The following is a 26883-nucleotide window of genomic DNA, read 5'->3' on the forward strand; positions in this document are numbered from 1 at the left end:
CATCCCGCTTGAAACAGCAGCTCATCTGCTGAGCCTGGGGGACCCGAACGGCGAACCCCAGCCCAGCCTCGGGGCTGCACGGCTCGGCCCCGGGCCATGTTACCGAAGGGGCCGCAGGGCAACGGGACGGGTCCCCCCGGGCCTGCCCGAGGAGGCGGCGGGGAACAGCTCCCCGCGCTGGGAGCGGGCAGCGCGCGGGGCAGGCGGAGGACCCGGTGGGCCGGGGCTCGGGACCCCTGGCCGGGGCTCGGCGCTCGCCTGGCCCCTCAGCCGCCGCCCCAAACCTCCGCCCGCCCCGCCCGCAGCCCGGGCTGCACCATCGCAGGCTGCTGCGGGGAGGGACCGGCGGCCCCGCTCCTCACAGAACGCGGCGGCAGAGGCGGCGGGACCGGCGGGACCGGTGGGGCCGAGCAGGGCGGGGAGGCGGCGGGGCGGGGCGGGCAGCGCGGGCAGGGCGGGCTCGGGGGCGCGGCGGGGCCCCCCCGCGCGGTGCCGCGGTGGGCGCGCCCGGAGCCGCCCGCAGGCCGGGGCGGAACGTGCGGCGGGCGGGCAGCGATGGCGGCGGCCGAGGTGGCGCGGCAGGTGCGGGCGGGCGCGGGGCCGCCGAACCGCGGGGGCCGGCCGGTACCGGGGCGGGGGGCCGGCAGCGGGGGCCGGCAGCGGGCAGTGCCGGGGCGGCGGGCGGGAGAGCCGGGCATGGCCCGGGGCGGCGGGGCCGGATCAGGGGGCGCCGGGCGGGCTGCGAGGACACCGGCCTGGGCCTCCCGCGGGTTCCGAGAATCGGTTCGGAGCGCCGGCGGCGGCTCCCGGAGGGTCGGGCTTTGGGGGCCGACCCGAGGGGAGCTGGGGTTACCTGGGGTAGAGGATGTTGGGGTCCCCCCCGCTGCAGCCCGGCCCGGCGACCTTGGGCTGCCCGCAGCGCGGCGGGCCGGGGGTCCTGCCCCGCCGGTGCCCCGGGCCCGACCCGGCTACGGCCGGACCTGCCGCGCCGGCCGGGCTGCAGCCCTGGGGAGGCCCGGCCGTGCATCCCTTACCCCGGGCTGGGCGCCCCTCGGCACGGCAATGGCATCCCTGCCTCTCCGAGGATGCTGCTCTCCTCCCAGAGAAACCCTCAGCCCGTGCTCGGTGCTGCGGAAAAGGGAGCTCTCCGGTCTGGCTCCGTGTCCCGCGGAGGAGCTGCGGGAGCCAAACACCAGCCCCGTGTCCCCGCTGCGCTTTGTCCCCGAGGGTCCCCGGTCGTGCCGCCGGCCGCTGCCGGGCTCGCCCGCCTGCCTAGCGCGGCACGAGATCCCTGTGTGTGTGCGGAGAATTATCCAGAAGAGGAGCAGAGGGAGTTGAGCCACCTCTGCGCTTGTCAGAGACATGTTAAGGAGGCATCTGTAACGCGTTTGCATGTGGAAAGGTTTTGTCTGTGGTTTGATGGGCTTCCAACTTTCATGTCCGTGTGTTAATACAGAAGTAATAGTTGAGGTGATGCTTTCCAGTTTCGTCTTCAAAGCAGTATGTTTTAGCATGGTCCTAATCTTGCTGAACGGGTAGATGTAGCCATTCCTTGCCAGTTTGTGATGTTATTTCCTCCTGGACATACCCATTGCCTTGTATGTGACTGCCAAAATATGTAAAGTGACTCAGTTGCTCCCCTGTCTTTTAGAGAAATTGAGTGTTATGCTTTCCTAAGATAATGTACGGGAGTTTGAGACATCTGCTTGTGGCCTGGAATGAATTTATGGTTCTACACAGCCTTGCTTTGGAGGTAAAAGGGAAAGCTGGCTGTGAGACAGACTTGAAATTAGTCCTTTTACAAACAGATAACTTGTCAGCCAAGGTCTTGGGCATCTGGTCATGTCTGGTTTGTGGAGCAGTAATGTCCTGGTGGTGCAGCGGGCTCTGTGCGTGCCAGCAGGGTTGAAGGTGTGAGAGCTGGGTCTGGGTCTGGGGAGGAGCTGGAATTACCACCCTGCCATTGTCCCAGAGAACCCTTGATCAAGCCCACACTCACTGCAGGGATAGTCAGTGAAACCCCCTTCTCCCCAGGTGGGCAGGGTGGCCTTGTCACCACCAAGCTGAGTCCCTTCTGTCCTCTGCCAGCGGGGAGGATGGGGGCACAGGAGCCTCTTGCCAGGCACTGTCCAGCTCCCCGTATCCAGCAGAGGTCAGAAACATGATTGAGACTGCTGATAGTGATATGTATCTTCTAACTCCTGACTGCTCCTGGGAATGTATCCAAACTGCGTGGCATTTCTGCAGCCTTTTGTCAGAGGCATAAAGAAGTGTAATCTTAAGAGCTGTCAGAATTTGAGATTTTGGAAGCACTTGACTGTTTGTGAATGTTGAATGGCTGAGTGATGCAGTGGGTCTGGAGAGGGTGGTTGATGGTCAGGACCTTTGGTGAGAAACTTCTTGCTCTCCATGGGGCCTGATTCAAAACTATTTCCCTCCCACTTTACTGGTGTTTTATGTTCTCGATGATCTTTTATCAGCTGAGCAAGGAAAAATAACAAAGTCTTTATCTAGACTTTACATTCCTGATTTACATTTATCTCATAGAGGATAGAGGATGTTTACACTGTCTGCTGGATAATTCTTTCATTACATAGGAGAATTACATACTTGTACAAGTGAGAAATAATTGGTACAAGTGTTGCTCTAATTTGCTGTTTAATCAGAACCAAATGCAGTCTGGGGAAGTGAATGCCATAACTCCAAGGTCACGAGAAGGGATCTGATGTTGTTCTGGCTTAAAGACAATGTGAAAAACTGTGGTGTGGAAACCTGAGTTCAGGTTCTGCCTTGCTTTGCCATTTCACTTCTTGTGCAAGAGTTGTCTCAGGTTTGGGGTTGAGCCCCAGGTTTCAGCAATAAGGGCAGCAGAGGGGCAGGAGGTGGCTGCTGTGAGCCCTGGCAGCAGTGGTGGAGCTCTGTGAGCTTTGCTTTATTTGGTTTTGTTGCAGGATGGTGCTGCTGTGTTGGTTGTGGCAGTTTGGAAATCTTTCTAAGGGAGTCTCCAAGGCCTCAGGGTTTGAAGTGGGAAGAGGTGAGAAATTGTGTGAGAAGTACTAAGTGTCAGTTGTCAGTGTCCTAAACAGAAACACTCAACTGATAAAATATTGTTCTGCAACCTCTGAGAGCAGTTTTGTGCTGTGTGGGCCTCATTTGGACACTGGATCCCTTGGGTTCAGAGCTGTAACATTCTTTATTTTCTTTGCTGTGCTCTGCCTGAATATCACCAAGTGGAGGCCTTGCCTTTGCCATGGAATCCTTTCTCATCATTCCTTTAGACCTGGGCACAGACACAGTCCCAAATGTGCAGTGTTGGCATTTGCAGTGAGCAGCCCCATTGCCTGTGCTCTGCTTTAACTCCACAAAGAGGCAGTGGCTTCTCAGGGCTCTGGGGACAGGAGGTGACAGTGCTGTACCTGCTTGTCCTGCTAAGCAGATCAGGGCACAGTTGTGCATTCAGCAAGATTTCCCTCTAATCGTATTGTCATCCCAGGGACCCTGGAGTGATTGAAACACCTGAAGACTAAAACTTGCCCCTTTTATGTAAACTGATGGTTAATGGATGGTGCTTTCAGGCTTGGGACCATTCATTATAACATCTTTGTATTTTCCATACGATTCTGATAGTTTTCTGTAAGAATTAGAGTAGGTGGTGGTGGCTTCTGTGGCATGGAGAAGCCCTTACAAAAGGCTTTATAAATCCTTCTAAGAAAGGAAAAAGTAAAATAGCTTATCCAAGTGGCTGCTCCTTACTCTCCTTACTTTCACTCTGCAATAGCCCTGCCTGGTAATACAGCAAGAGAATATGTTGCTCTTTTTGTTTTTTTAATCTTGTTTGTGACAAACACACTTTACTTCCTCCCAAGCAACAAGAGCTCCTTCTGTCTAGGCAGGGGGCACTCTGTGTGTGTGGGGAAAAAAAGGCATCTGGTATCTTGGTGTGGTGCCAGTGTTCACACTGGCTTTCCAGAGATTCCATCTTTGTCTTCATTCCAAGAAGATGTAACCTTAAAATAGACAGCACAAAGGGCTCTCAGCCATCCAGCACTCACTGATGCTCCTGGAAAAAGCCTTCAAGCATGCAGTAGTTAAACTTTGCTTACCTTGTTGGTACCTCTTTATATGTTTTAAATTTGATCTGGTTTGGATGAATGATGGAAGACCATCTTGAACACCTTATCAGCAAAAAGCTTATAAGCTTAACTTATTCTCCTTCAGTGTTGAACAAGGGGATCCAAACCTACATTTAATATACACCCAGGATGACTAATCAGTGTGTTCATATGTTGTTTATGGTGGTGCTGTTTATATATAGCAGTGCTCCTGTACAGAGACACAACTTGGTGCTCGAAGACTGGTGACTTGCACTGTTTCTTGGTGGATCACACAGAAAATGTTTCTTTTCTCTCCACTGGTTTGGTAATTACTGTCAACTTTCTGATGAGTGTCAAAACCAGGCTGATCTTAAAATGTTATTTCTTTTTTTTTTTTTTTCCCCCACTGCATCCAGTCTCTTGATGCCTTGGCCAAGGAGGCTGTAGATTTTTAGGCAGAGTAGCACAATCTACCTTATGGCTGTGTACTTAACATGGAGGCTTAGCTGCTGTGACTGGAAATCCCATTTTGCAGTAGTTGTTTCCTGGCCTGTACCAGATGTGAACTGTGGTTTAGCTGCATTGTAAAACCACAGGTGACTAGAAAAAGAACCTACAGGAAATTACTTGCATGCTGAATTCTGTGTGATGGCAAATGCCTCCTCTTAGCTGAGAACGGTTTAACTTCCACAATTTATTTTGTTCCATCTGGATCACACTTATATTTAGGGATGAGGGGATGATTTGTTCTTAATGAGAGCCCACACTCCTGCCCACGCTTCCTGGGGAGAGTAGTGTTCAAACAGTCTTCCAGTGGTGTGGTTTTAGGGCTGGGTATTTCAAGTACACTTGATATTTCTCCTTCCTCAGGAGGTGTCTCAGGTCGTTCTCTCTCGCACCTTTGTGGGCTCTGTCCCTCCCTCTGTTCTTCACCAGGACCTGGGGCTGTCACTGCAGATCCAACACTGCCATGAGATTCCCCAGGGCTGGGGTTTTGTTTGGGTGAATGCAGTTTAGGAGGGTTTGAGTCACAAAATCTGTGTGTCTGACACTCTCACTTTCTTCTGCTTTAGCTGGTTCTGCATTACTGGGCCTCACAGCTGCATTGTCAGTAGGCAAAACCAGAATCTGCTGGGCAGCCTGAGTGCCTTCCTCATGAACATGTCATTGGGAGGGAAGGTGCTCAGGAATTAATGAAGTGCCATATTTGGTGAACATCTTGTCAAGAAGAGTCAGACTAATACACAAAATATGGCTAAGGGGAAACATATTTACACATCTCAGGCTGGTAAATGTGGTTAATTATTGAAGTGTATTTGGAGCCTCATATCTGAAAAAAAAACATTCCAGACCCACAATAGCAAAACAGTAACATGACAAGAAAACATACTGACAGGCTACTGTAGTAAATGTACTCCTTGGGGATGTTTTCCCAGCCTAAAATACCAGTGCCATTAGCAGAAGAGGGAAAACCAGTACTCCTGTCCCTATAAACAGGCTTTCAAGATATGTGAAAGAATGATTGTGAATGAATAAATTCAAAATCACACCCTATAAACTACTGCCTTTTGGCTGTAGTATTTTTTGCAAATTGATGGAAGGCTGGAGGGGAATTTTCTGATTTTCACACTAAAATACATTTTTAAGAAGAGTCTTTGCTTCAGAGAGGGAAATACCTTTTTGGGGCTGCAGGAGGACAGCTCTCCAGTACACACCAATACAGGGGTGCAGCACGGGCTCCTCATTTTGTCTGGTGCCATTTCTGAGGCTGAGCCTCTGTGTGTTGTGTTTTCCTGTTGGCTGGGCAGGGTTGGCTGCCTTGGCACAGACTGGCCAGGTGAACATTCCTCACCCTCTCCCAAAGCCCACGGCTGTTCTGGGCATGGAGCACCCCGTGTTCTGCTGGGCTGTGGAGACCAGGTTGGTGGTGTTGAGCACAGGAGAGAGCAGAGTGCAGGAGCAGCTCCTCAGGGAGTCCTTTGGCTGGCTGGGCAGGAGCAGCCCTTGCTCCCAGCAGGAGGTTTGAGTACCTCCACTCCCAAACCCTCTTTGCAGGCTCCTTCAGGCCTGTGGGGTTGTGAGCAGCTCAGTTCTGGACACTCTGCTTGGTTTTCCTGTAGGTGCAGTTTCCCTGATTTCTGTAATTGCAGCTGTGAATGGGAATTACATGTGAGTTCCAATTCACATAAAGTGAATGGTAATAGGCTTGTAGGAGGTGTCATTAATACATTGCTTTGCACACAGGATTCTTTTTGTTTTCAGTATAAGGTGAGACTTGAGTTTCTGCATATTTTTTGAAGAAACAAGTGTTTTTCACCTCTTCATTTCAGCAGCTGTGTTTGTGTACACGTTTTGCACAATTTAGTGTTATTCTGTCTCGGCTACCGTCAAACATTTGACAAATGACATGTTCTATTTGTGCCTCCTGGAATTGTTTTAGAGAGGAGTGAAGCATGCTGACATGATTGATAGATCTCTGCAAATCTCTGCTTGGACTGTGCAATTGATTCCACTTGGGAGGTCGTAGGGGTTTATACAGAGAAGTGTATTTTGCTTGAAAGTGACACAAGTATTTCATTGTATTTCAGGGTGAAGGCTGTCGCACTGTCCCGCTCTCTGGACACGTGGGATTTGATAGTTTGCCTGACCAGCTGGTTAATAAGTCAGTTAATCATGGGTTTTGTTTCAACATCCTGTGTGTGGGTGAGTATTTCCATTTTGGGAAGTTCTCTTGCTGAAAAGTTTTCTGCAGCTGGATGTAGCTCATAGCTTACAGCACTAACAAGGTAGCTTTGATTTCAATTTCCCCAACTGTTCTATTTTCAGTAACAAGATTTTCTGGTGCTCTGGGAAATCCCTACTGGGGTTCTGCAGTATGGGTTTTTACTAAGCAATGAAATAAAATGCCTAAAATCACAGGCTGTTATTATGATCTTTCTTTTCCTTATATGTTTGAATTTCACATTTTTAAAAGAAAACAGGTACTCATACCAGAGTACTTTGTTATGAGGTCTTGTTTGGTTTAGTATTGAATTATTATTATAGTTATTTTAACAAAATACTAATCATGCTTCTCTTAAATCACTAAAAGCTATTTTTTTCTCCTCATTTCTGTGCATATTTGAATTAAGATAGTGTCTGGCCAAGCCTTAACTCTTCTGACAATAATCCAAGCTTCCATGTGGTGTGGATCACAGCTGGGGCCTGGCACTGTAGCAGGACTTGGTGTCTGTCCCTGCAGCCCATCTCACAGGGTTAAGATCCCAAATAATCCCTTATCTTAGGTAACGGAAGTAAAATCCTGTATGGCTTTGGTACTGTACTTTAGGAAGGTTAATTAGGAAGTTAAAAATGGTGAATTAATCATTGATGGGTTTGCTGCTGATGCCCTGCCCTGGGAAGCAGGAGGCTGTATGGCCATGGCTGTAGATGATCCCAGCAGTGCCTGGTGTGCAGGGGCAGAGCAGCAGCTGGGGATATCTCCTGGGGACTCAGCTGCTGGGCAGCCCTGCATCCACACAGAGTTTTCTGTCCCCTCCCATGAGAGATGCAGCTCTTGGGATGGACCTGGTGTTTGCCCACAACAGGGTTAAGTCTGAAATGAGAGTAGTGGAGCAAGGAGAGGAGAGCTGAGCCCTGTTAAACGGAGCTGAGAAGACAGTTTTCCTTACAGCCACATCTTACATTCCCCTGAGATGATAAACTTTGCTGACAAGTGGAGGTCACTGTCAGGCTGAGTCTCTGGGTGATTTCCACAGTACATGAATGTGATATGACCTAAGGAAACTCCCGTCCCCAGGACTGAAGTCTAAAACTGTTTCCTTTTCCACTTACTGGGCTGCAATGTTTTTTTTACAAGTTCTAGGTATAGCAGTGGGTGCCTCCTGTAGTTATATCTTCACTTTGATGTGTGGAGAGGAGTTGAATGCCTGTGCTTTCTTCTTTGCAGGGCAGAAATTGAATGCATTAATCACTTGTTGAGGTGAATAACAAGGACTCGCCAAGATAAATGTACATTAGTTACTAATGTCAGTTTTTTAATTAATATTAATAACACAATCTTGAAATAAAGAAACTTTATAGAAAAATATAATAAACTTCATTAGAAAAAGATTTGCAAATCTTTACCCCCACACTTAAACATGCTGGAGAATAAAAACCAAAAATTCCCAGTGTTCATCTGTCATTTATTCTGTGGGATTTCACTTGTCCAGCAGAGTTTGGGATGAAAAGTTGAAAGAACAAGGAAGCAAATGAAGATTGGATGAGGATCCTGTAGACAGCCCACTAAGCATGATAGAAAGGGACTTCTTTCCCCCCATTTTTTCAGCTGTGTGTGGCATCTGTTGGAGGAAAAATCCAGTGATAATTCTACTCTGTGTCATACTGGATCTGAGCCACTGATTCCTGCAGCTCTTGCTGGAGAAGCCAAGGAAAGCTTCAGAAATGACTCTCAGCAGCATGTCCAGAGTGGAGCAGTTTTTAGCTCTTCCCATGCTGAGAGCTGTCTCCCCTGTGAGCCTAGAGCCAAAGCTAGAATGAATGAGAAAACCTCTCATTAGATGTTAGGGGTTGCAGATGGTTTCTCTGCTCTTCTCAGCACAACCATTTTCTTCCTAAATCTTGCATGATAAAGTTTTAGTTGTCTCTTAGTTCAGTGCAAAGGCTAGAGAAGTGTTTAATGGCTGGGACTTTCTGTGCTGACTGTATTTCTCAGTGAGATAGGGGGAAAAGAGGAGGAACAGGCTGCTGGTTTTTGATGCAAACTTTCTCAGTTTTTGCCAGGGTGGATTGTAGTTGCATTAAACTAGTATCCCAATTTAAGCAGGATTTTGCTTCTTCCTCTCTCCCGGGATTTGCAGGGAATTTGTTCTAACTGGCCTATTCAGTGCAATGAGAAAGGCTGTTTTGTGGCAGAAATACTTCTCTCTCCCCCAGGACTGTTTGAGGTCTGTCTCTCCAAAGGAGTGAGCCTGTGATGTGCAGGGCTCTCACCCTGGGGAGGGAGGGAGGGATGTGCACAGGATTCCTGGTGCTCTCCAGCAGGCAGCTCTCTGGGGTGATGAGCTGTACAGCCTGGAAATTGCCCAGTGCTTGTTTCTGTGGTCACTGGTGCAACCAGCTGAGGAGAGAACAGTTTCTCTAATCAAAAATCCATCTGTCTCCTCAGCCTCAGCCTTCTCCTGCCCAGTGCCCTGGGGTGGACACCAGGAGCTGGGTGCTCCCCTGAGCTGCTGTTTCAGTGTATTTTGTGAGCCCTTGTTGCCCTCCTTGCCCCTGCAGCCCAGCCTTTGCCTGGCTGTGGGGAATTGTGTGGTGTCTCTGCCTGCCTGTCGCATGGAACAAACTATTTTCCCCTCTCTCCTTGAGAGATGGCCTTATCAGTCTGAGTTGCCTCAGGGCTTGTCTCAGCAAACCTGCTACATTGGATTAGCTCCCATTTCTACACATGAAAAGGCTGTGCATGCATATACATTTTCTTTAAAATTGAATTATTTGATATCTGGAGCCACAGTTGTTAATCTTGTGAGGGGCAGGTGCTGCTCTCTCATGAAAGGAAGCTCTTGTGAAAGCTGCTCCTGCCTTAGAACAGGGAAATACTCCAAGGACTCCTCTGTCCTCCCACAGAGTCGATTGATGATGATGTGATTGGGGCCTCTTAAATCCTGAGTGTTGTGGGAAAGGGAGGCAGTGAGCAGTTGCTTGTTTCACTTAGCACATGCTAGGGAAAAGCAAATTAAATTTCCAGACACAAAAGAAGGAGGTACAGCTTTTGTGGTGCATAATTCAGCTCACTGCTGCAGCTGCTTAGGATGCTAAACGTTCTGTGAGAAGAAGCCATGACAGTTCATTCAGCAGGAAGATGCCTGTCTTGGTTTGGGGAGTTAGGAGCTTGTCCCAGCTGTAGGTTTGCAAGTGGTGCCACCACTGTTCCATCACTGTGGGATTTGGTGAGGCTTCCCCAGAGCAGTGAAGGTACCACGTGCACGTGGAGTTGGAGCAGGGAACATCTCAGGAGAAGGAGAGGCTCTGTGGGGAGCCCAGCACAGCCAGGCTGTTGGGCATGAAGAGTGGTTGGTGCTTTCTGAGCACTGATGTAGGGCTGCTGCCTGTCCAGAACCTGCAGTGGTGGCTCTGGCCATATTTTTTTAAATGTCCTTGAAAATTGTCAGTCTTAACAGCAAAACTCCATCCCATGATGAAAGGTACAACACTCAAGCTTTTCCATTGCTGTCACATCTTCCTGGTGCAGAACTCCACCAGTAAAGGTCACTCTCTCTGCCCTGTCCTCCCCAGAGAGCTTTGTCTGCCCTGTTTTGGGACAGCAGACCCTGTCAAGTTGCATAATCCCTAAGTACGGTTTTGGAGATAAATCACATGTGTCCATAAGCCTGACATCAGGAAATAATCTCCCTGCCAGGGATGCCTCTCAGTTTGTGTACACTGCTGCTTTTTTTCAAAGTAATTCTGCCTCTTTTAATCCCTGTTCATCATTCCTGTTTTTGGGGAAGATTCCAGTGCCATTGGCTGCAACAAGCACAGACCACTTGTCCTTTTTATCAGACCATCTGTTCCATCTGGACTCCTGTCCTTACAAGAAGCAGTTGGCACCATTCACTTCTTTCAGCCAGCAAAAAGTTGCCTTTGTGTGAGGCAGAAACTCACAGAAGATTCAAAAATTCTTCCTTCTGTCGATTTGGCCTTCAAAATAGCACTGCTCCCTATCTCTGTTCATATTTAACACAGCAGAGCACTTTATTAGTGTCTTCAGTGTTTTACTATTTCATGTCACTCTGTCAGTGCTAACATTCTTTCAGCTGAGACAGTCTTTCCTCTCTACTCTGCTTTCCCTGGCAGGCTTTAATTCTATGTCAGGTCAGTGGGGTTACACAGTGCAGGGACAGGGGTATCTGCTGGCTCAATGTAAATTTGGGAGTGCAGGCTTCACATGAGATGCCATGTTAGTGCCTGGATGTTTTAATCATGAAGGTGTTTGGATGGGCATCTCCCACCTGTGGAAAAATGCCACAGTTCTGATCTTCCCCTTCCAAAAGGAAAAACTCAGTGGTTGAGTTCAAAGTTGCCTTTGCTGGCCCTGTGTTGCTGGCTTGAGGTGGGGTGTAGAAGCATGTTCTGCATCTCTTAAACACTTCTCTTCCCTGACAGTTAAAGTCACTCTGCTGGAAAAAACACTTGAGATGGATTTAAGTAGGCAATTATTAACAGGTTCAGGATGCGCTTAAACAATAGACTTGGCCTCATGTGAACATCTTTCACCCAAAAGGAGAGAGGCAGAAATGAGAGGTGATTTACTGTCTGCCCAGAAGTCAGTGTGGTTTACAGATGACCTTGTGTGTCCTGCAGAGAGCAGCTCCCTGCCCTGTCACTGCTGCTGCTCCCCTGTCACCCTGTCCTGTAGCCTGGGAGCTGCTCCAGGGCCTGCCAGGCTGTGGGGCAGTGCCCCAGGAGGAGCCTTTGCAGGACTGTGTGGGGGTGATGCTCCTGCACTGCAGGGCTGAGGGGCTCCCCTATGCTGAGATGTGCCATCAGGGTTCCTGGCATTCACAGGCAAGCAGCCAGCTCACTGCTCTGTCCCACCCATCCCTTGGCAGGGGCTTTGGAAATGCTGCAGCCTTCTCAGGCTGTTTAGATTTTTGTCTGTTTTTACACTGCTGTTTTCCTGGAATCCCTGAGAACGGCCTGGGAGGTCATACAGGCTGTTGCTGTTAACTCTCAAAATCCCTGTCCAAACCATGGCAGTGCTTTGGCCTGATTTGTGCACCTACTCTGTTTTGGAGGCCAGTGGTCCCTGACAAGTCCAGGCAATGAGATTCCAGGTCAGTGAAGGGCTTGTTGGAGCAGCTTATTCTTCCAGTGACAGAGGTAACCTTGTGCTTTGCTGGGTCCCCCTCCCTTGCTCTGGCCAGAGCTGTTGTAGCTTCAGCTGATGCACTGAGGTGCCACAAGGGACTGCAGCCATACCAGCTCCTGCTGCTGACTCCTTCTTCTCCCCTTTGATTGAAAGACAGATGGGTGCAAAGAGCAACTGCCCTGGTGAGTGTTCTGGCTGTAGTTGGAGTTGATTGGTGATGGAGCACAAGCTCTCAGCTGGCTCCCAGGCAGTTCTGCAGCTCAAGGTGTACACTGACTTTGAAATATTAATGGATCTTGCTGCCTCTGGATGACATCCTGGCAATCAGGGACTGCTCAGTTCCCAGAGCAGGGGATCTGGGGCTTGGAACTAGACAATCTTCCTTCCAACCCAAACCATTCTATGATTTTATAATTCTGTGTTTGCCTTGCTCTGCCATGTACTTCAGCTCTGAGTGAGGAAAATCCTTCTGAGGCCAGAAGAGGAATTTGCCTGCCTGCAGGAGTGAGGCTTGGAGATTTGGACATTTGGACGGGGGAGGATGGGGAGGAGTTTCCCCTTCTTGAATTGGGCATTTCATGCAAGTTTGGATCTGTTACAGAGCTCTAAACCTACAAAAATAAGAAGCTCTTTTATTCTGAGCAAAGTGGGAAAATGGTGAAGTTGTTTTGGTTGGGAGCTGAGGGCTGGAGGAAGGAGGGGAATGCTCTTGCAGCCAGACACAGTCTGCCTGTGGTCCCACAGCGGGATGGAGGAGCAGCCTTCACAGAGGGTGGGGTTCAGCTGCTCCTGAAGTTTCTCCAGAAGCCATCTGGGCAGCTCAGAAATTGCTGTTTCCCCAAAACACAGCAGCCCTCAGAGGGCAGCAGACCAGACTGTGTAGGAAGTCAGGTCCTGTGAGCTTAGAGAGCTGGCTCTGTTATCAGAGCCTGGTAAGGGAGGCTGCCCTGTGGAATGTTTGCACAGGGGATTTGTTTTATTCTTCCTGGGATGTATCTAAAACAAATTCAAGACTGGTCTCTGGGATTTGTCTCTTCCTTCCAGACAAGGGAATAGTTGCCCGTTGATAAATGAAATCCAAATAGCAGTACAGTACTGATAGAATACTAGCAGAATACTGACTAGAAGAACTTTTGGAAGCGGATTTTGCAATATTTTACAGCTTGTGTAGCCTCTAAGGTACAAAACCAGATTATTACAGAAAATGCCCCATCCCAGTGTAGAAGGCTGATTGTCCAACTTGTGAGAAACCAACTGCACAACTTGCTGTGGGATCCAACCAGCTCTCAGGGCTTCTGCATGGAAGGAAGCTATTTCTGTGGCTGCTTATTAGAGACATTGATCTGGAGCAGCTTTTTTTGGAAATGGCAGTAAGCCCCATTTCCTCTCCTGTTTTTTAATGAAAACAGCATCTTCTGTAGTGTAGCTGTGGGTTTAAGCAGGATCTGAACGATGCTTTCCCCTTCGCCTTTTCACCTCTTGCTTTTCATCTCTATTTTCTAATGACATTAATGGCCATTAGACTGTGAAATGTAATTTGCCCAGAATACAGAGCTCCCATTGTTCATGGCTTTCTGTTTACCAGACGCTCCCTTGGGAGCATGAGATCTACTTTCATCTGCTACAATTTCACCCCTGTTAATGTTTGGAAGCTCAAAGGCCAACCCATATTAATATTCAACAGAATGTTTCAACTCTCTTTTTCTCCAATAGGGGAAACTGGCCTTGGTAAGTCCACCCTCATGGACACCCTTTTCAACACCAAGTTTGAAGGTGACCCAGCATCTCACTCACAGCCTGGGGTCCAGCTGAAATCCAGTACCTATGACCTGCAGGAGAGCAATGTCAACCTCAAGCTGACTATTGTGAGCACTGTGGGCTTTGGGGATCAGATCAACAAAGAGGACAGGTGAGTGTGAGGGAGAGAGGCTCTATTGTGACCTGGCTTTTCATTCTCCCTCTGCCCTAGTTGGGCCTGACTGCACTGCAGTTTTCCTGCTTGCTTCTTAGGAGTTGTCCTTGTCACCTCTTTGGGTTGGGGCACGTAGAAGAGAGGACAAAGGCTCTGGAGTGTCAGCACTGCTTCAGCTATAAAGCAGCTTTTATCATGCTGTCAGAGCAATTTCTGCCCTGCTGGCAAGCTTCTGCCCAAATTCATCTGGTGGGGAGACTGAAATGCTCCAGGGCATCTGGGCTTGTTTTGGTTTGTGCTGACCTCAAGCTGCTGACCAAACCACTAGTGTGGTTTAGTGTCTGCTTGGCTTAATATCCACTTTTGGCAGGTCTCTTCCACGAAAAGAGCCAAAGGAAGCACAATAAATGAGCAGTGAGATACCCTGGGGGAGTGTCTCTGGCAGCTCAGATCCCAGAGTGTTGGTTAAGGGATGTGCAGTTACACCAGACAGTCTCCAAGGTGCTCTGCAGAGACCTTGCTGATGGGATTGCTTTTTTGTGGGTCTGCTAGATATTTTTTTTAAGTTTGTTTAAAATGTCCTTTACTTACATTATAGCTCTGGCAGGCTCTGTACTGAAGGCCTTGCAAGGGAGTTGCAGGAATTTCCTGCCTCAGAGCGCTGGGCAAAGGTGGTACTGAATGAAGCTGTGTCTCCACCAGCAGCACTTGGGGCTGTGAGAGCAGCAAGCCATTCACTCCCTGAGTGCTGCAAATGAGTCTCCATTAGCCTTGCTTTAGAAAGTCTCTCACCCTCACATTTCAGAATATGGAAGTCTGCTTTCCCTGGAGAGGAGGGTGCATCTGCTGTCCTCTGCTAAATCCCAGTGCTGTGCTTTGACAAACAGGCTGCTAGAGTCTGATGTAGGACCATGTCTCCTTGTTAGCAGTGCAACTTTAAAATTTCTTACAGGTGGGGAGCAAGGGAGGTAGAGAGATTTGGTCTCAGAAAGTGGAAAATGGAAAGTGAAATCTATCAACAGCTCGTTTCTTAAAAGCAAGCCAGGGGCATTGTCCTATTTGTTTAGCTCTCTGACTTTTTAGGGTTTTTTTTTTTTCCTTTCACCAAAGCTACAAGCCCATTGTTGAGTTCATTGATGCTCAGTTTGAAGCCTACTTGCAAGAAGAGCTGAAGATCAAAAGGGTTTTGCACAACTACCACGACACCCGGATCCACGCCTGCCTGTACTTCATCGCTCCCACCGGCCATTCCCTGAAATCCCTGGACTTGGTAACCATGAAGAAGCTCGACAGCAAGGTTGGCACAAGGAACTCTTACTGGGCAGATTTACTGTTTGCATAGTGGAAAGGCTGCTGCTTTTCCAGAGATCTCCCCACCTTGGATAGCCCTTCTGGTGGAAGTGGCTGAGTTGGCAGATAATTCTGTAGATTTACTGAGCATTTACAAGTTTTTGAAGGTTGTATTGCAAACTTAGAGAAACTCCCAGGAGCAAAGTTGATTACTTCTTACCTATGTTTTTTTTCTAGGTGAACATCATTCCCATCATTGCCAAATCTGATGCCATTTCCAAGAGTGAGCTGACCAAGTTTAAAATTAAAATCACAAGTGAGCTGGTCAGTAATGGGGTGCAGATCTACCAGTTCCCAACAGATGATGAATCAGTGGCAGAGATAAATGGGACAATGAATGTAAGTGCCTCAGTTCTTCCTCCTCTCCCAGAACAGCACTGTCAGTGTAAGGGTTGGTGGCCATCTTGGGATATTTCTTAAATCTACTTTCCCTTTCATTTTGTTTCTTTAAAACAGAGGATTTCACAAGAATCTCATCCTTGCAGTGTCATCCTAGGCTAGGAGAGCTTTGTGGTAGGCTGCTGCCTCTCTGGTGGGCTTTTCTAGTCAGAAAACAGACTTTTAATACCCTCCTTGTCCTTGTGTATATCTGTTGAGGGACATGTCAGAAATCAGTGTTTAAATCCTTTTCAGCTCAAGGGTTTGTCATTATTCCTGTCCTGTACATCTCCTGATGGCCTTCCACCAGTAAACTTCCAGCAGCAAGGAATTACACAGTTTAACCAACAGGGTGTGAAAAACAGTACCCAACCTGGGCCAGACATGCCTTGAGGTGCCTGCAGGTTCCCAGCTGGCTCTGGCCTCCCCAGCATCGTGGGTGCCAGTCTGTGGCTCCCTGAGGATGAAACAAACTGTCCCTTGCCTTTCTGGCAGCACATCCTGACCATGGTGCCTTTTTCCAGAAGGCTTTTCAAAGGAAATCGAGTAGGGGAAGTTGATTGCTTTACTGCTGTGGGTGTGGTAGAGGTTTAGCTGATGTGCATTTGTGCCACCTCTTGATTAAGTATTAATAGTTGTAGAGTGTTCTGCAGAGGCCTGGAAGAAACATGAAGTTTGTCCTGATGTAGGAGCTGTGGTTTCCTGGTCAGAGCAGTTCAGTGTTAGCCCTTCTGAGGGTGGAATGAACCTCTGCTTGTCTTTCCTTTCAGCCATTTACTTGTCTCCTGGGAGGGAACTGCTGTCTTGGGTTGCAGACATTCTGGGCTGTGTCATTTGCTGCACAGACAAATAATTTCTTACATCCTCTATTACAGTCAGAATTACCAGGTTTATGGGGACTAAGCAGGCCAGAATTTGACCAAGGCAATTTTGCAGGTCTGGAAAACTTGTATCCAAATACTGATATTATTAGAAACATAAGACAGATACTACTCTTACTCTGTGCGTGTCACATGTGAGAGCAGGGGACTGAGGAATACAGGTGGAAGAGCCCATCTCTGTGTTTTCTTTCTGGCAGTTTTGCTTTGTTTGCAGTTTGACTGTGTGAGCCCCACTCTGAAAGCAAAAACATCATCTCTGAAATCTTTTGCTTGTACCAGCTGTCATGAACTTGTCCAAATTTTTGGATAACCCGTGGAATTCACTTCCTGCTCCTGATAGCCATCCAGGGTCACTGATCTTCCATGGAGTTGGCTTCCTGAGGCCCTTTCAATTGTCCAGAATTTGCTGCACTTTAAAAGCTTTGCTTAACACATGTCACTTCACAAAACTCAGCAGAAAGTGTTGGTACAAGGAGCTGGAACTCAAGGTGCTGAAGCTTTGCACTTGACTTCCTTGCAGCTTGGCAGAATGCAGTATAGCTCCAGGAGCAAGGGAGGTGGGGAGAAATCTCACTCCCCCAGTGCAGCAAAGTACGATGGCAATGTCTGGGGGGTTTGCTTGGCTGCCTGAGTTTTGGAAATGAGAGGACTGTAAGGTGAGATCTTCAGAGCCTAGATAGGTGTTGGGAGGGTTTCAGTTCCAATTTTGCTGAGCTTGCACTGGGCAAGTCTCTTTTTGCCTTCTGCAGAGATCATCTTTACTAAGAAGTGACTGTTTCTGATTTCTGAGTTTTTGAAAAGAAAATCCCTCTTGTTCTTAGTCAGCCTTTTTGTAATGTGGAGTGCATATCTCAGCTTGAAGAGTGTGACCTTGGGTGACACTGGACACAGTGGCTGAGGACATGTTCAGCCCTTCCTCACCAGGGCAGAAGCAAGCTGGAGTGAAGGATGGACTTCCATGTCGTGATCTGATGGAGCAAGGTGTCTTGTGCTCCAGCATGAGCTGAAGGAGTGGTGGGGGGATGAAATCAAGAAGGCTCCAAGACCTCTTACTGCTTCTGTGCTTGTGCAGATGTTCTCCTCAGGCACGGCAAGCCCTGGGACAGCAGCGCAGTCCGAGCCGCAGCCCTCTGTTCCAGCTGGCACTCTGATGCCAGTCTTGCACTGGCGCATCTCACCTGAGACTCTGTGGCTGGGAGGATCAGCCAGGTAGAGGATATAGAGTGGTAGCACTAACAAGGTTTTCAAAAAAGGATCCACCCTGCTACCCCTTGTCTTGGACTAGTGGCCAGTGACTAGACTCCCTGAGATTAGCATGTGCATAATGACTGTCTTGCTCAGTGGCTGTGCTCATCTCTGTGTGCTGCTGCTCAGCCAGGTGTGAGAGGGACTAACATGGATCTCATCCAATGTGTTCCAGGCCCACTTACCATTTGCAGTGATCGGGAGTACGGAGGAGCTGAAAATAGGAAACAAAATGATGAAAGCTCGTCAGTACCCTTGGGGCACAGTGCAGGGTGAGTTGAGCCTTGGGATTTTCATGGCATGAATGGTGACACTTGTGTAAGGAGGCAGTGGGCATTCATAAAAAGAGCAAAAGCCTGCTGGATGTGATCATCCATGGGGAATTATCCTGTGTTAAATCCTTGTGTCAGGCCTATAGTGCCAGTTTTCTCTGCTTGGAAGGGCTGTTAAACCTGTTGGAGGAGTAGACAATTGAGGAATGTGAGAAGAGATCTTAGTTTCTGTCCCCATTTTCCTCCTTCCCATGCATTCCTGCAGTGGAGAACGAAGCTCACTGTGACTTTGTGAAGCTGCGGGAGATGCTGATCCGCGTGAACATGGAGGACCTTCGTGAGCAGACCCACACTCGCCACTACGAGCTCTACAGGCGATGTAAACTGGAAGAGATGGGTTTCAAGGACACTGATCCAGACAGCAAACCCTTCAGGTGAGATCCCTGGAGGAGACAGGAGGGCTTGAGAGAGGCATTGTGGATGCACTGTGTGCCTGTGTGTGTGTGTGTCCTTGGGGGAGCACGGAAAAAACCAATGCAGCAAGAAAAACTGCCAGGTCAGATAAATCCAGACTTCAGCAAAACTCTGACTGGGAGAAGGTGAAAATACAGGGAGGATCTGCAGGACTGACTGTGAATCTGCAAGTATGGGAGAGAAATGTCTGTGCTGCAGAGAGGCAGTGATGCCTATTTTGAGCTTACCTAGAAACAGAGGCCAGACATCCTTTTAACTTAACTTATCCTTTTAACTTAAAGGATAAAAGTGGATATATTTAATGAAGGGCCTCCAGGTACATTAAGGGCAGACGAAGCCTCCGCAAGGGGCTACACCCAAAATGGACAATGGTCATGAGGTTTTCAGACAGATATAAGTTTGGTCTATTTACATATCAGGTGTTATCCTCCAATTATGGCTTCAGGTAATGAAGTCATAAACCCCCAGTTTGCTCCTCCCCAATTCACTTTTGTTTTTACTTTTACCCTAATTTCACTTCTGGGGCCTATAGGGTGTTCTTGGATCTCAGGCCCAGAGGGATTGTTTTGTCTGACCAAAATGTGAAGACAGTTAACTAACACTTTATATGGACTTTGGAATTACACATTAATGCAGTACAGGATTTAAAAATATAAAGGCTGAAACCTTAAGGCATCAAAGGCAGTGTTCCTCTGAACTAGTGTTGCCAGCTGGTCTCTTTGAATTGCCCAACATTCAACGTACAGAGAAGTGCCAAAAGTCATTGGATAAAGAAGACCTTGGGCACATGGGGGTAGTGAGTAGCAAATGTGTTGTGCAAAGCAGTAGTCATGGTGAGGGCCTGATTTCAGAGGGTGAGGGAAAGCAGTTTGTCCCAAGTCTTATCACTGGCCTTTCCTTCCTTTTCAGCTTACAAGAAACTTATGAAGCCAAAAGAAATGAGTTTCTGGGAGAACTGCAGAAAAAGGAAGAGGCAATGAGACAGATGTTTGTCCAGAGGGTCAAGGAAAAAGAGGCTGAGTTGAAGGAGGCTGAAAAAGAGGTAAAGACTGCAGTGCTTGTGTCTTCATGGCTGTGAGTGATGGATTCACTCCCAAGTAGGTAGTTGTTGCCAAAGCACTTTCTTACCAAGAAGTCTAAGGTTTAACTTGGATGAGGATGTTAAGGTGTTCAGTCTGTAGGACAAAACTGAATCACGGTGCTTGTTCTGCACAACTTACTGCACCAGGAAAGGACCAGAGTCTTGATTCTGATGGAGAGGTGCACTGTGGTAAAAGTCAAGGAGAGAAGCAGCCCTTGAGATGAACTTGTTTTACAAAAATGCACCCACCATACAACTTTCCTAGCATTGTGAAAAATCCATTAATTTACTGACCTTTAAAGAGGAATAAGGCAGAGACCCCTGAAGATGGATTAGGGGTTTTTTTTTACACTTATGCTCACCCAATCCTCTGTTCTCAGTCTGCACAATGATGCATTACTGAACACTGCCTGTAAGTTGTTGTGGAAGGAGGCTTTCCCTGCCCTTTGTCAGGTAGTGCCATGTCCTGCTCACCTCTCTCCTTTCCTTTTAGCTGCATGAAAAGTTTGATCGCCTGAAGAAATTGCATCAGGATGAAAAGAAGAAGCTGGAGGATAAGAAGAAGTCTCTGGATGATGAAGTAAATGCATTTAAACAAAGGAAGACAGCAGCTGAATTGCTTCAGTCACAAGCTCAGCAGGCTGGAGGATCACAAACTCTTAAAAGGGATAAGGAAAGGAAAAAGTAAGTTGCTAACCCAGAGGTATTTACTTTTGGTAATGGTTCTCCTTTACTATTTTTCTGGCTGTTCATATCTCCCTCCAACAGAGCCAGTCCTTATCAGGGGCAGGCTTGCAGCCAGATTTAAACCCCAGTAAGGCTGAGCAATATCTGGAAGCTTGTAACATCTGCTGTCATCCTGAAGAGCAGGGAGCAGTACTAACCTCCCTCTTTGCTTTCTGGCAGCATGGGAGAAGATGAACTTGTTTTTATTCCCCAGGATTCTGTGCTCCTCCCTTGCTCTCTCAGTGCTTGTAAAGAAGTGGAACCATACTAGCTGCCAAGGCTAGGGTGTGGGTAGCAGGGGTGTCCCATTACCCTCAGAGAGGAGTGTGTTTTAGCTCAGGTTCTTACTTGTTTAGCTTGAGAAAATTGTGGAAATTATTCAGGCAGACTAACAGTCTTGAATTCCAGAATCTGCAGAATGTGAGACTGCAAAATGAGGGGACGGGTCATAGCACCTTGTTAGCACTGGTACTGTTCTGCTGTCCTAAATCAGCTTTTTGCCCTCCACAGCAGCAGTGGGAGATACTGCATGGCTGTAGCAGGGGATCCCAGTGCCAGGGACTGGTGTGACAGGATCCAGCCCCTCGTTCAGGGATCTGGGCTGTCTGCAGTGCCTGTGCTAGGCTCCTGCAGCTCTGCAATTGCTCAAGAGCCGCCAGCAGTACAGTGAAACAGATCTCACACTTGTCCCAGCACTGAGCAGTTCCCTTCCTTCTCACTGTGGCACATTTCCCAAAAGGAGCACTGTGCCACCTGTGCAGGTGTGCAGACAAACAGGGGTCTGGTTTTGTACCACTGCCATAATCTCCCCTCTGCACAGCCCTGAGGCAGTCCTTGCCTGCTCTGTGCAGTCCTGAGTGCATGAAGCAGTGCTGTTAAACTGGACAGTATGGGGCATGCCCAAAGTGCTGGCAGCACTGTTTGTCAGGGAAAAAACCTGTGACTGTTAAGCTTGGGATCAAATGAGACAGAGGACGAAAGACCCCATTACAAGAATGAGATCCTGGCTTAGTCTTTTAGTTTAAAGCTGAAGCTGCTTCAACATGAATGTTCTTTGTGATGAGCAATTAGTGCTGCACTTTTCTCACTTGCCCATTCCTTTTTCCACTGTCTGATTTGTTCATTTGAATCACATTCAGGGGGTTTTAATATATTTTCATACTGAGGAGTCTGAGACTGACTGGGGACAGACTTCTCTCCCCAGGCTGGACTGTGTGAGGAATACCCAGCTGAGTTCTTTCATGCTTAGAGCCCTTACACATCTGCTCACTCAGGACTGCAGATTTCAGCCTTGAGATCAGTCAGGGTCAGGAATGCAGAAAAAGGAGGCAACAGCCTTATAGTATCAGCAATTAGTTGCTATGTCCCAAGTCAGACTCTTGGTCCTTGAAGTGGTTCTCATCTCAGAACATCTCCTTGACACCAAGCATGTCGATATGGAAAAGCTTTAGTATTGTCCTTATCAGTTAAGGGCACAGAAAACTCCATGACAGAGATAGGTCAGTGCTTCAGTCAGGCTTGGGAAGATAATAGGAAGCTTCTTTGGCCTCTGGGAAAATTGCTGTGCTAGAAGTGGTGCTGCTTTCTTTGCTCTGTAACTGCTCTGAGTATCCTTGATAGTGGATTTCAGTACTTGGATCATATTTTTTTCTTAACAATCCATGAATTTTGCAAGCTGGAGCTTAATTGTAGCTTGTTTACTACTGGCTGGCAGTACAATAACCTTTTTCTTTCACAGGTGACTTGTTTAAACCCAAGCTCTGTAATTTGCACTAATCATGACTCAGTTATTTTTTTGTTGTTGTTGTTACATCATTATCATCATTATCAGGCCTCACATGTGTGCTGTTTTACAGTTAGCTGCTGTTTGGCTGCATGGTGCATGAGGCACATTGTCCTGGTAAGCGTCATTAACTCATAGAGCCTCACAGTGGGATCACTTTTTCCTAAAAAAAGCAGACCCTGTGCAAGTCCTGAAGCTTATAAATATTATCTCTGTCTTCCCCTGCTTTCACCCCACTATACATGCTCTACCAGTCACTCTCTACATGTGCAGTTGTAGAAAAAGTATGTAATTATCTTTAAATATTCTGCAAAGTTTAATTCAGAGACTTAGGATATGGAACATAGAAAATTAAGGATTATGTCTTCTTCCTTTTAAATCTTCCCAGCACTTCATTGGCTCTGTTCTCTTTATTCCATCTCCCTTAAAAATAAATTATATTCTTTAATCACACAGGCCACGTTGACACTATGGCAACAATTGCTATGGAGATGTGGTGCTGATGATACAGCCCAGCTAGCCATGAAAATGTCTCTGTCTTTGCTTGCTCCTCCTTCCCTCCCACTCTCCAAGCTGTAATGTTAACTTGTGGTTACAGTGAAGGTAGATGCAAGACTAGTTTCTGTCATCCTCATTAGGGTTATTAGTTAAACTGCTAATGACAGTGTTCTACTTACAGCTAGGTTGAGTGGGTTTAATTGAGCATTTTTAATTTGCTGATGATTCTCTGGTGAGAGGAAGAGGAAACCTCCCACAGGAATGTCTTACTTCTTGACAGAGCAGCAATACTCATTATCCAAGACAGTGCCCCAGGGGCTGAGGGGCACAGGCCTCTCAGAAAAGGTACCCTGTTGGAAATAAACTATAAAACACCCTAAAAACTTATCCTTGAGTCCACCCTGCCCTGCAGACAAGCTAAGACTTACATTCTCTCCTGGATAGTCCAAACTAAATTACAGTCTACCCTTAAACTGGGTGAAGCTGATTCCAGGATTCCTTCCCTCTTAACTCCACCAAGGGAAATGGCAAAGCAAGCAAACATTATGCTGCCAGTGAGAGGCATTTGAATGTAATTTAAATGGGACCTTCCACTTAACAGAAGAGCCTCAGAAGGGTCTTGCACTGCCTCGAGCTGGCGCTTGCAGTCGTCCTGAGCTGCCCAGTTGAGTGAATGTCTCTGCTGCCAACGGTAACTGTAGAACAATGGGAAGAACAATTCTCTGCTTATCAGGCTCTGAATGTGGAAAAATAAGCTCAAAGAATAACAGTGTTCATTCTGGTGCTGAGTACGAAGGCACAGCTAAAGTGCAGCTAGAGTGAACATTACTGATTTTTGTTGGTTTTGGATTGCTTTTGGCAGTCCTCATAACTGTACACTGTTGTGTGCTGGGCTTTGAATCAAATGAAGTTCTTTGTTCCCACTACACAAATGCAGACAGTGCCTTTTTCAATGGGCATTTGTCATTGCTAAATTAAATATGTATATGTGGTACTTTTCCAGGATTTAGAAAAATACTCTCCATATTGATCCATAAAGTGTTGCAGGGCTTCACTGTTTTGCAAGGATACAAACAAGTCACAGTTGATGAGTCCTGTAGCTTGCAAAACTGTGAAAGGATTGTTTTAGAAAATAAATTTGGTTCATCCCACTGCTGAGAATGTGTGTGTGTGTCTGCATAAAGCATGTTTTGTAGTCAGATTAAACCTTATTAACACTTAGCAACATTTTCTTTTGTGTGTGTGTGTGCCCATTAGAAAAACTTGTATTTTTATTTTGTTTTTTTGTCATTAATCCATAAAACCATTAACCTGCCTTTTTCTTTCATTTTCAGTTCGGGTTTCCTGTAGAACCTTTCCCTTGGCCCCAGAGGCGAATGCCCCACCCTCGGCTGTGCCTGTTTGCTCACCTTTCCCACTGCCCCTTCTGCGCTCACCAAGGGCTCAAACCAGAGCTCTTGGCTGCTGAGCTGTTCCTGTGAGGGACCCTGCTGGCCAGGGGGGTTGTGCCAGGCTCCTCCTGCCCCTGGGCAGCAGCAGATGCCCACTGCTCCTGGCCGAGGGTCCCCTGTCCCATTGCTCAGCTTTTCCCTGCTCCTGCTGTCAGAGCTGCTCGGGGGTGCATTTAGCTCCTGCTGGGGTGGGATGTGCTCTCTCCAGACACTGGCTGCCCTCTCCCCGTGGTAATTTGCTGTTCCTAAGCCCTCATTACCCCCTGTGCTGCCATGTGTGACTCAAATAACTTTCAAGGACTTTCTGCAAAACTTGACATCCTCACAGGCATGGGCCTGAGTCCAAACCTCTAGTTCCCAGGCTTGAGGAAATCTCAAATTTGGATCCATGGTTTGCAACTAAGTGTTCTCTGAATGCTGCAGGGGTCATGAAGGATCTTTTGCCTGGTCTCCCTCTCAGTGTGCTGACCTGGATGCACATCCTGGATCCAATCTCAGGGAAAGCTGGTCACCTTGCTGTACATATCAGTGTTTCTGAAGATAGACCATGCTGTTTCATTGACTTTCTTCTCAGTGATTCCAACAATTCCTGGTTTTAATGCAAAAATACCTTTATATTTTTTTTATCTGATATCTCTTTAGAACTGTATAGATGTTGACAGGTTTCTTCTCATATTTTCTATTCAGCAAAAGCCTTGTTTTTATTGCAAGATTTGCACTAAAAAGGAGGGGGTTTTGCTCACTGGGCCAGGAGCTCACTCTGGCCAAGTGCAACTGTGGTTTGCCTGCAAGTGTCTTCGCTCTGTATTTCTGGCTGAGTTTTGTTTTTAAATAAAGAGTTCATCGGACAGTGAATTCTGGTTAACATTTACTTCTTTTGTTTTTTGTTTTTTTGCCCTTCTTTTTCAGTAACCCATGGCTCTGTACTGAGTAATTACCCCTGAATACAAGGCCTGGAATGGACCTTCATTTACTTGTTAAATCGGAGGGTCTAATAAAACATGACAGCATTTCAGCTGTGACCTTTCCAGGGTGTTTTCCTTGCTCTCTCCTATGTCCTCGTTGTGATTCTGTCTTTACTATGTACTGGTGGTTATTGCTTTTATTAAACAATGTAAAATTAGTCATAACAAGGTTCTGGATGCTACAACTTTAAATCCTGCTATTCCCCCCCCCCCCCCCTTACGATTAATGGATTCCCCTTTTTCCTGGTCTCGTTCCACCCAGCTAAATAAGGGATATGAAAATAAGTTCTGTGAGTTATTTTTGCTGGCAAAATAACAACGCAGTTTAAATATATTTATTGATGACATTAAAATGACAACACCATCTTAGTTTAATTATCACATAGTTCAGAGATAAAATACTCATTTCTCATTCTATTTGTTGTCATTTTCATGACATCATCTGTCTTTTTTAATTTGCTTTTTTTTTCTTTTACTAATTCATGCTATCTGAAGACTAGCATGTAAATCCTGGTTCCCATTTCAGACTTGTTTGTTGTGGCCCCATGCTTCAGAGCTCTGTCTGTGTGTGCTGAACCCACCTGTCCTGCCCCTGCTGAAAGATCAGATGTGTGCTGCCTGCCAGCCTCCACAGCCCCCCAGATCTTTCAGAAGATGAGCACACTCAGGCCTAGCCCTGGTGGTGATGCTGTTCAGTGCCAGCTGCTGCTGAGGTTTTACCTGCTGGGGTTTTACTGAGCAGAGCTCTGTGGTGCCAGGGCTCAGGAGCAGTCTCAGCCCTGGCTCAGCCTGGCTCCTGCTCACAGCTGCAGCCCCAGGTCAAACCACGGCTCCCCCTTCCCAGCAGTCAGGGCAGCCCCAAGTCTTGGTTGCAATTATTTTCTCAGGTATTCTGTTTCACCATAAGTACCATTTCATTTCTCATAGAGCTCTTTGATTGCTTTGTGGTTTGTTTGGGATTTTTAAGCAATATTTTCTTCTTCCTCTGCTTTTGAATGTTTCCCTGCTCTCAAAACCAGTCAATATTAATCTGTCAATGATTTCGAATTATCTGCTAAAAGGACAAATGAATGTGACACTTTTTTACCATACTGCAGGTCACTGTCTGTTCTTCCTGACCATTTGCCTTATTAGAAAGCTATTTAAAGTTATGTGAAATCTTTTTAAAGACTTTAAAGAAAGAAAAGATTTTACTTGTGTGATTTTGCTGAAGTACTTGAGATACCACAAGGAGGTTTCATCTCTCCTCTGTCAACTGTTTCCATGTTGCATCTCTTTTTCTTGCTTTTTGAATGTCTTTCTCTTTTTTGCTAATCTTCTGTTTTTTCTCTTTTTTCCCCTTTTCTCTCTCTGTAGCTTTTTTTAATCTGTCTTCGCCAGCTGCACTGTGTCTGAGGGAGAAGACTGCCACTTCTAGAAGAGTCTAAGGGTCTTATGTCTGGGGAGGGGGGAACAAATCTTCAGTGTTAGTGACTTGGAAAGAAGCTCTTTTACTGACTTGCATGATACTTAAAATTGAAGTGTCTTGTAATTTGTGTGACAAGACAGGGCGATGCGGGGGGAACCGATGACCTGGAATTTTGAAGAGCTACAGAAATGTGATGTTGGGACTAATGATGTAGCGAATACATTTTCAAACGTTGTTATGGGCATATGTTTTTTCTAATGTTGTCTTTAATAATATAAATGTCACGGGCTTCCCTGAGGTGTGAAGCCTAAGAAATATTTTCAGTATGCTGGTGGTTTGATTGGTTTTGGAAACCTTGCATTCAGAGTCAAAGCAAATACAAACATGGTGCAACTTGCTCTGTTGGCAGCCACAAAATATTTAATTTTATCAAAGAAATAAAGTAAGAACTGTGTGTTCTCACTGGTGTCCTGCTGTGTCTCACCATCCTGT

At 47.1% G+C, this 26883-nt stretch overlaps 1 protein-coding gene across 2 annotated transcripts; it reads left to right on the forward strand.

Moving 5' to 3' along the window:
- The first annotated feature begins 489 nt into the window (after positions 1 to 489).
- Positions 490 to 26853, forward strand: SEPTIN6 (septin 6). 2 transcript variants are annotated; one of them, XM_036401945.1, is made up of 10 exons: positions 490 to 582; positions 6683 to 6797; positions 13681 to 13876; positions 14990 to 15176; positions 15407 to 15568; positions 17909 to 18005; positions 18271 to 18439; positions 19389 to 19521; positions 20054 to 20244; positions 26340 to 26853. In XM_036401945.1, the coding sequence occupies exons 1-10, from the start codon at positions 556 to 558 to the stop codon at positions 26347 to 26349; spliced, it is 1287 nt and encodes a 428-aa protein (XP_036257838.1). In that variant the 5' UTR covers positions 490 to 555; the 3' UTR covers positions 26350 to 26853. The 2 variants fall into 2 exon arrangements, with proteins under 2 accessions (XP_036257838.1, XP_036257837.1); XM_036401944.1 differs by lacking the exon at positions 26340 to 26853 and adding an exon at positions 24928 to 25141.
- The last annotated feature ends 30 nt before the right edge of the window (positions 26854 to 26883 follow it).

The sequence above is a fragment of the Molothrus ater genome, chromosome 14, assembly GCF_012460135.2.
Source record: "Molothrus ater isolate BHLD 08-10-18 breed brown headed cowbird chromosome 14, BPBGC_Mater_1.1, whole genome shotgun sequence".
In the NCBI taxonomy this organism is placed as follows: Eukaryota; Metazoa; Chordata; class Aves; order Passeriformes; family Icteridae; genus Molothrus; species Molothrus ater.

What these genes read in the sequence shown, in the direction of transcription:
- SEPTIN6 (XM_036401944.1), top strand. Translation starts at nt 556, where the DNA reads ATGGCGGCGGCCGAGGTGGCGCGGCAG. An exon ending in CAGATCAACAAAGAGGACAG is followed by an intron (nt 13,877 to 14,989) that starts GTGAGTGTGAGG and finishes CTTTCACCAAAG; the next exon opens with CTACAAGCCCATTGTTGAGT. An exon ending in TGAAGGAGGCTGAAAAAGAG is followed by an intron (nt 19,522 to 20,053) that starts GTAAAGACTGCA and finishes CTTTCCTTTTAG; the next exon opens with CTGCATGAAAAGTTTGATCG.